The following is a 9591-nucleotide window of genomic DNA, read 5'->3' on the forward strand; positions in this document are numbered from 1 at the left end:
ATGTACAAACAGATGGACGAGTGGGAAAAAGTTGATTGAATTCACTTTCTTCCTTGGTATCAATTAGTCATCACCCCCTTAGACTTAATACTAAATTATAAATACCTTTGCTGGAACCTGTCAATTATTACACACATCACTTTTAAATGGAACTAAAGGGCCCTTGAAATAAGTAATTACTGAAGATTATTATATACTGTCGGAGACATCACCGACCCGTCGACTGACAATTGATGCATGAGAGCCTGCAGTTTTCTGAGAGACTGGCAGTCTCCTTGTTTTAATCAAAACATGACACATCAATCAATGCCAAGGTCAAATAATACTTGTTAGTGCTGCTCCCATAGATCCACATCATAATCAGCCAGTTACTTTCTCCTCTTTTCACAGTTCAAGGTATCAGCTGACACACAGTTCAGCACACACTTCCTGTGAACATGCATAAATGAATGCATGCTTGCTGAAGTGTGTGGTTTGAGTGCGTGCATGTGTGTCTGTATGAGAATGAGGATGTGAGGATAATTTAATTATGGTCCAGATAGAGTGGGTTACTGAGGTTAATATCCTGCATGCACTCTGTTCCTCTCCGGACACAGTAATTGCTTTAAGCACATTAGGAACTTTATTGACTGCGATGGCCTTTTAAGACATTACATTTCTGCTGCTTAGTGTCAGACAAGCGTCGTCCAGCTCTTACTGTCTCCCTCTATCTCGTTTTCTTTCTTTCCCACTCTCCAAGCCTTCCCTCTCCTACCCCTGTCACTCTCTCCTTTATGCATGTGTCTCCTTGCCTGTATCGGCTTAATTGAGGCTCCATAAATATGATGAGATTTGTATAGCGCCTCATCCGTAGAGGCGGCTTGATGAGGTTTGACTGGCAGGTGATTAACTCCTCTTAACCCACAGAATCATTTGTCCTCCATGGAACAGTTGCACTAATGACACCATAAAAGACTTCTTCATGTGTCAAATTCTGGAGCAGAGCTCTGGAGAGAGAGAATCCAACAACTGCCTGGAAAAAAAAAGTGCAGCCCCCTCACTTTCTTTTTTTTTCTCAGCCTAGATCAATCCTCTCAACACCCCCTCAGTAGATGTCTCCATTTTCACTCAACTAGACCCCTTAATGAGGATGGAGGTGAATGGAAGGAGTTATTAAAAAGTCCTCACCTTCCTCCTGGGACTGCTAAAGAGGAATTATATGAAACTAAGTGCACTTACAGCCCCAGTATGAGTTATTTCACATTTCTGTTGTCATAAATCCACATCCACTGCAGTCATGACAGGAGTGGAAAACCTGTTCTGTTCAAGAAAGAATTTGGTTTTCTCTTCTCTTTCGGACAAGACCTGCGGGAAGATTTTCATCGGCGGTTTCAAGTGAAAAAAAAAAGAAAATTACAGGTTGACGGTGTGGTGGTCCGGGATATGAGACCTGGAGAAAGAGATAGGGACGGGGAGAGAAGTTAAGGAACGATGCCACAGCTGACAGGGAGGGGAGCCAAGCAATAACTACAGCAGATAAAGACAGTGTGCAGAGATAAATGATCTAATATCTGCATGGATCAATGTCTGTACTGTCCCTCTAAAAGGGGCTCCCCTTATAAATTGTGCTATCTCTGCTACCACATGCACACAAACACACATTCTCACTGCGTATACTCTTTGATATTACACACTCAACAACTATCTCAATTAGTACGAATTAAGATATATTACTGTAAAGTTCTGGCGTGTCGAGAGCACTATGTAAATGTCTTCTTCCAGCTGTCCAGTCCCATCACTCTGCAGATGGTAGCAGGGAGGAAATCTATTTGTTAAGATAGCACTATCCAGCTAATGAGAAATCAAGTGGCTTGACTTTTCACTTGAATCCCATCATGTCCACTCGTATTATGAAACCAAGATGCCATTAGTTGCACTTAGTGTGACTAATGGTCACACTGAGTACCTTTGCTAACAGTCCCACCTTGTGGCAAATGAAATAATTGCAATTCAAAGCATCACAGAGTTTGTCAGTAAACTCTTATTTTCATTTATTAAAGATGAGTGGATGATTGCCTCAGTAGGATATATAACTAACTTTAGATATGTGTCACACCTATTTAACCACCATTTCTGGACATGTTCTTGAATTTTTGGCCCAGAGAACAGCACATATGTCGTCTGACAAAACAAGGACCCATTTTCCCCACTTTTCCAAATTTCACATTTTTAAATGCTGAATCATTTAGTTTTATTGCATCTCATTAGAGACTAACACCTGAAGCCTATACTGCAAATTAACATTCAGCTGACTCATTTACGAAGTTGTCTTTGGGATTACCTTGTATTGTATTCATGGCATGAACTGCTGCATCAGTTGCCAGAACAGCAAAAATTACAAACCGGTGCAGAGAGCATAGCCTCAGTATAGAGCTACTTTCATCTACCCCCTTATTCACAAGGGGTCGCCTCAGCAGGTAGTTCAACATATTTGATTTAGCAGATTTTTACACCAGATGTCCTTCCTGACACAACCCCAAAGGGATTTGTGTATTCGTCTGGGATCAAAACAGGGATCTTTCACTTGTTAGGCAAGTGTGTAAACCGCTGCCCTACGAAGCCAAATATAAATCCTTTTAAGTCTGAGTGGTTTCACAGCGGTCCTCTAAACTACACGATAACACTAGCAGGCACAGCAATAGGCTCACGAAATATACAGCTGTTTATTCTGTTCAGTTGTTGAGCATGTCAGCATTACTGCCAAATGCAAAATACAGCTGAAGACATGATTAGTTTTGTATTTATGTCATTATAAGTAGACTGTCAAGATTTTACAGCGTGCATCCATCAGTCTTTAAAATATCTGCATATTTGCAAGACGTTTAAAGATCTTGATCCTACGTGCATTCATATTCCGTGCTGTGTGTCCTCATTGGCCTTGATTTATTCAAGCCCAGCAAATTGTGGCTGAACTTACACTCACTACTGGGAAATTAGCCAGTAAAGACTCTGCATCATCTGCTTTTAAACATTAAGCAGTTTCATCAGAGCACTTTGGTGCTGACACTATGAAGTCCTATTGATGGCAGTAAGAGAGCTGTAAGAGTGTTTTGTTTTCTAAAGTATTCTTTATACAAGCTGTAACATGAAGAAAATACTCCAGACACAATTTCTAAAGCAGAGTCAGACAGATGTGTGATAAAATATGAGGTAATTCTATGTGAGGTTTTGCTGCAAGCCAGCCCTGCTTTTATTATTTATTTTGAAATGACAAATATCTTTAGTAGAAGACATAGATAAAGTGAGGTGGGTAACGTAGCAGAAGCTCTGCAGCTTTTCTGTAGCATGATGAATATTGAATCACTTTGTTTCAAGGGGAAATTTGTCAGTTACTAATTTCAATCCAGGGAGGGAATTAAGGAATCACTCATTTTCATTTGGGTGCACTGGAAATAACAATGGAATATATTGATCCTGGGGGTATTAAAAGGACTAAAAGCACTCCCAGGAGTGAAAGTGAAAGACATTTATTGTCCTTAGTGCACGCTATTTAGATTAATTCTTCATCATGAACATGTAGATTGTGAGAAAAGAAGCACAGGGCTACCAGGGGCAACGTTCTCCTGAATATAAGGAGTTCAGAGCCATATATGGGCATGTGTCTCACAGAGATGATGTCACCAGTGACTGCAGGGGCTCCCCTGCTTGGGTGTGTGCCTCTCTAGGCCAGAAAGGGAGAAGTAGGGCATGTAGATAGTATGGTTTGTGGCCAAAGAGGGACAATTGAAAAAAAAGGAACAGTTGAGCAATAATTGTTACATCCTGATAGAGCTAAAGCGGAAGATTGCATAGTTTATGTGAGTTCACGGTAGAATGAGAGGAGAAATCGAGGATTAAATGCATTAGAAGCACTGTCAGAGTGCCAGCATTACACTGCACTTAAGAAAGAGAAAGAGCAAGTAACAGTGAGAGAGTGGCGTCTGAAAACAGCACAGAGGAGAGGCTGCTTCTAGTTTGCTCTAAGCTTGTTACTGATCTTACTTGAAGGCTTCCTGTGTCAGCAACATGGGAAAATCAGGTAAGCAGATATCACACCCTGAAGGTTTTGATGTTTATTGTTGGCTGAACTTGTAGCTGTACAAGAGCCAGCATGCTTGTTTACTGTCTGCATTTGTGGACAATGCGCTTTTAAAATTAGAACAGACCACATACAGAAGTCTAAATCTAATTTCTGTCCGATGTCCTTTTCCGTTATTAATTTACTGTCCTCTTTGATGGCACTGAATTGTAAGGTAAGATTAATAGTGGTGCGGCATGCTTTCTCTCAGCCTTGTTGTTTCTGTGGGACTGTTTCAATGTGCCTATTGTGTGAGTGCTCAAGAGACTGCGAGACTTATGAAAAGCCCCATGAGTGATAGGCACCAGTAGTGGTGGTGGTGGTATGGGGGAGGGGGTTGATCCACATGACGTTTTGTACTTCATCACCTGTCACCAAGTTGGTACTCGCTATCTGAGGTCACTCAGGCTGCTAGGTTTCAGCTTGAGTTTGTATTCTGCAGCCTTCCCTGAGTCTTCATGTTGCATCATTACGTCTGTTTTGTCAGATGCTGTCATGGGTTGACTAAATCTTCCTGTCTGTCCTGTTTGTCTCCCAGCCTCAAAGCAGTTTGCTGAGGAGGTGCTGCGGTGCCACAACGACTACAGGATGAAGCACCAGGCTCCACCACTAAAGTTGAGCAGCAAGTTGAGCAAAGAGGCTGCCCGGTGGGTTAATGCACGCACAGATCAAATTAGAAACCTAATTAGCAAGGACTGCACATACTAGTCACTGTCAAACTGCTCCGGATAACAGTGACAGTTCCAGCGTAGCCTGTCAGATGCAATAACCACAAATTATAAAAATGATATCTTGGGTGTTTGGTTTGTTTTCATTGTGATTACAGGTTTTGTTGACAATTTGTTGTCACTAATTGCAGCTGCATTAGCATTTTATTCAAATGAAGTTTGAATAAAGCTTAATTTCCACTAGACTCTTACAGAAGCTCCACAAGAGAGTTAAATCTCTCGAGTATGTCAGCTTGTCCACCGCTGTCAGGAAGGACTGAGGCAGCTAGTCATAAAAGTCTCTCTCCATTTTCTTGAGCATGTGAGATGGTGCAAAGCCACAATAACATGGAGCTTAAAAACATCTTCAGTTGTGTGATCCCTGACAGAAACATTTGAAGCACAAATTAAAATGACAGTATTATTTTAAAAGACATGTATGAACTTAACTGTAATATCTATGGCGGTCAGTATTGGAATTTGGAGATAATCTGATGCTTGCATGGAAACTCAGTTCACTGGAATTCGATGAATGGTGGGTCTGTCTCACTCTTTGTGTAAACTGACTGGTCACACAGCTCTTAGACGCTGTGTGTCTTGGACATGATTTGTGTATGAAAAACATAAATAAACTAAGTTTAGAGCACAGTTCAGCCAAAATGGGTAATAGATCTCACTGCTTTGACAACATATGTTTTTCTTTTCATCCAAAGTGACCTCGACAAGGAAGAATTTAACATACATTCTGAATCCACACCACATTGTGTGGGTCGCTCAGGCCGCTGCACACCTATACGAACAGCTATGCTAACACGTGAAAACTGTAGAAACTACCTTGGAATAGATTATAAATTAGAATATCCTGGACACTGCTCCTGAATGATATCACTACAGAATTCATAGGCCAGCAGTTACTCCTTTATGGTTGTAGTGAGTGAACTTTATGACTTAACAACGTCAAATTATGGTGTAAAAACTTATTGTGACCCCTTGAAATGATCCAAGGGTTGGGCTAACCCAAACTGTTTACAGAGGGAATGGTTTCTGTTTCTGCGCCACAGGTTGAAGGTTGTTGTTCTGTTTCTTGTAAAAGTGGAGAACAAGATATTGCAGCAAGCTTTAAAAACGTGAAAGCTCTTGAAATTGCTACTGATAAAACATGTCTGTATAAGTTCTCATTCATCCAGGTAGTCCTAAGAGCTTTTTAAAAAGAAAGCAACTGGACTGAAGACATCTCAAGACCTCTCATCCAACATGCTCCTTCAGTTCTTAAAACATAAGGTGGAGCATTGCGGGTATTTTGAGTGGGGGGTTGAAGCACCTGGGAAGAGACTGCATTGTAGATGCTTCATAGTCCTGTCTTGAGATCCCTTACCAGGTGCTTCAAGACGGCGCTGGCACGGCTGGCAGCCTTAACCCAATTTCCCTCGGGATGAATAAAGTATGATCAATCAATCAATCAATCAATCAATCAACCCCCGCTCACACCTTGCCTTGTCAACAACCACCTCCAAAATATCTGAGACTGTTCACCGTTTGTTTTTAGAACTGAAGAAGCCTGAAATGACAAGCAAAATTTCTTTAACAACTTAAAGAAGTCCAGTTACCCCTTTTTTTTTCTTTTTTTTTTCCAAGATCTTCAGTCTACTGATGAAGAGTTGGACTTTTTAAATTGTGAATGCATCACTCAAAGTATAAATGGGATTTAACTCTATTCAAGCAGTGCAATGTACAATTTCCTTTGTCTCTCTTTACAGTTATGCTGAAAGTCTGGCCAGCACACGGATCCTAAAACACAGTGTGGAGTCCAGTAGAGGGAGCTGTGGCGAAAACCTGGCTTGGGCCTCGTATGACCAGACAGGTTATTTTCTGCACATATACACTAAAAATGACTTGCATGACACTTTGAGTTTGTCTAAACTTTACAGTAATTCAGATGTCCTGTACATGTAGGTTTCTGTAAGAATGTGACAGGAAAATCTAATAAGACACATTCTTCCACAGATGCATTATTTTAGCCTGTGAAGCCTAAATTAGATCCTCTGTGGTGTCTGCCAAACCCTGCAAGTTAACAGCTGGGATCCATTTCCCTTCCACTTCAGATACTATGACTCAGTGCAGAAATATGTCAGCACAGGCCGGTGTATTTCACAAGATACACACACAGTGAGGCACAGCGTGACAAAAAGTGCAGCACTGTAAGCAGGAGCTTAAGGAGGATTTGTAGGGTGCTTTCTGCTTACTGTGTGACACAAGGCTAATTTGATTTTCCTTTGAGTTCAAGCCAGTTGTTTGCATGTGCAGGTAAGGATGTGGCAGACCGCTGGTATGATGAAGTGAAACAGTACAACTTCAACCGTCCCGGTTTCTCCTCTGGCACCGGTGAGATTCATGCACATCTATCTCTAACTGTCTTTTTTCATCTTCTTTTTTTTCAGTTCGTTGCTTTCTCTGTTTCTTTGTCGTTTTTTGTTTACTCGATGTCAGTTTCTCCCTCTCAGTGTCACATTTATTCAGGCATGGAGAAGGTTGTTGTTATTCTTGTGCTGATGTCACACCTCAGACAACGTGCGACTGCTTGACTGTGACCAGCCAAGGGGAAACTGAGGGGAAATTACAACCCTATGCATCACTTCTAACCCTGCATGCCACATCCATTGTGCCTTAATTCCTCCAGATGGTTTCCCATAGCCTTAGACACCAGTGTGCATGAGCTGGTGTAACTTAATCACACATGAAGCAGATCACTAGTAGGTCATCGCAGTGATTCACACTGAGTCATGCAAAGTTCCCTTAAGAAAGGACTAAAGCGGTCAAGGCAAGAGGAGAGGAATCGAAGCGATGAATGAGAGAGGAATTAAAATTCCTGTTTCTGCAAATATTTGGATAAACTGAAGAGCGTGTGCACTCAGCCTCAACTGTTCATTACAGTAAAAGCATGTCTGTCTCTCTGTTACGTGGTCCAGATTTTGGCTTTGTAATTTCTTTCTATTCATCATTTCTCCTTTTATATGTCGCCTAGGCCATTTCACAGCAATGGTGTGGAAGAGCACTAAACAGCTGGGTGTCGGTAAGGCCATTGCATCAGATGGTTCTTCCTTTGTGGTGGCCAGATACTCCCCAGCAGGGAACATCACCAACCAGGGACACTTTGAGAATAATGTCCTCCCAGCCAAAAGCAGCTCTTAAAGAGATATTGATCTCTTGGCCTGACTCGGGCCAGAAAAGGCATTTATTCAGTTTTCCAGAAGAGAAGTTGCCTGCTTGAACTGCTGTGCAGAACACTGAGGTGATAATCACTTCTTGCTGTACTACAATTTTGGATGAATTTTGATGATACAAAGCACTCAGGCTTTAAGTCCTATGTTTATATTTTGGAAGGATCTGTGTGTGTTCATAATGAAAGATTTACCACTGTTTGATGTTTGCTAACAGTACATTTCCACTGACCATGCCGACTGTTTAATCTTGTTTTATAGTTTTTTACCTATGGCATCATTTTCCTTTTAATACGATCACAGACTGAAACAGACATACTGTCCTTCACATCTGCTTTTGTGTACGTGTGGGAGTTAATTCAGTCAAAGGAACAGGCAATACTCATTAACAGTCATTGCTTGTAATTTGGTGATTCATCTGGATCAGTGTGCAGGCTTTTTTTTTAACAAAGCACCCAGTAAATGTCAAATGTAGGTAGATCACTCACACTAGCAAGTAGATATTTGTACTGAAAATGTCATGCAACAGAACACTGCACTTTAGTGTCAGTGACACATATACATAGTATTATTTTCCCTTATTTTTTGTAGTTGTATTTAAGTTTTAAATGATTAACCAGTGATCAGTCACTGTGTTCTTGCCTCTACTTGTCAAAACAGACCCAGCAATTCCATATCTATGCCTTGTATTTTAACCACTTTTGTACAATAAAAAAAAAAAAAAAAATCATTTGGCATCTCTCTGGGATTGTTTTTTTTCTTTTATGGGACATTGTTATATGTAAGATGTGAGGGTGAATTTTCATTTTAGGTCACATACACTTAAGATTGCCTTCCGAAACATTAAAACAATTACTTGTAATGTTTGTTTAAGATACAACCTGTGGCCAATTTAATAAAGGTCATCGATATACAATATACTGTGCCAAGCATATTTTATACAGTCTTCATTTATCTCACACAGTTAGGCAGTTTTGTCTTTGTACATGACCACAGCGGATTGGAAATCAGCTGATCATAAATATGTATGCGTGCAGACTTTCAGATGTAATTCAAGGGATTTCAGAAAAAAAACTGCATTAACTATTTTGGAATTACTGACATTTTTATACACCCACCTCACTCATTTTCATAGGCTCAAATTAATTAACATTAACATGGTTTTTAATATTTGGATAAGTATTGTTTGCACTCAGTGACTGCCTGATATCTAGACCAAATTAAAGTCAATAAATGCTCTGTTCTTCTGAGCCTTTAGTGCAACCACCTTCAGTCGCTGCTTCTTTGTGGGTCTTTCTGCATTAAGTTTTATCTTCAATAACTGAAAAGCTGCTCTACTGAACTGAGATTAGGCAACTGACTTTTTACAGAACATCCCATTTGTTTGCTTCTTGGGCTGCCTTTGCTGTTTGCTTTGGCTTCTTACCTAATTGCTTTGTCTGGGTCAGTCAGAGTACAGCCCTGTACACTGCACAGTTCATCCTGCTGCTTCTATCAGCAGTCACATCATCAATAAACAGTATTAACCTAGTTCCACTGGCATCATAACCATGTTTGACAGATGATGTGG

At 40.6% G+C, this 9591-nt stretch overlaps 1 protein-coding gene across 1 annotated transcript; it reads left to right on the plus strand.

The window, feature by feature from the left end:
• The first annotated feature begins 3672 nt into the window (after positions 1–3672).
• Positions 3673–8937, plus strand: glipr2l (GLI pathogenesis-related 2, like). Its single transcript, XM_031754048.2, has 5 exons — positions 3673–4057; positions 4635–4743; positions 6561–6664; positions 7108–7185; positions 7826–8937. The coding sequence occupies exons 1-5, from the start codon at positions 4045–4047 to the stop codon at positions 7990–7992; spliced, it is 471 nt and encodes a 156-aa protein (XP_031609908.1). The 5' UTR covers positions 3673–4044; the 3' UTR covers positions 7993–8937.
• The last annotated feature ends 654 nt before the right edge of the window (positions 8938–9591 follow it).

Source organism: Oreochromis aureus, linkage group 11 (assembly GCF_013358895.1).
Source record: "Oreochromis aureus strain Israel breed Guangdong linkage group 11, ZZ_aureus, whole genome shotgun sequence".
In the NCBI taxonomy this organism is placed as follows: Eukaryota; Metazoa; Chordata; class Actinopteri; order Cichliformes; family Cichlidae; genus Oreochromis; species Oreochromis aureus.

Excerpts from the sequence above, each read along its gene's own strand:
- glipr2l (XM_031754048.2), top strand. Across the intron at positions 4,744-6,560 it reads TTGAGCAAAGAGGCTGCCCG|TTATGCTGAAAGTCTGGCCA; the intron begins GTGGGTTAATGC and ends CTCTCTTTACAG. Across the intron at positions 7,186-7,825 it reads CGGTTTCTCCTCTGGCACCG|GCCATTTCACAGCAATGGTG; the intron begins GTGAGATTCATG and ends TATGTCGCCTAG.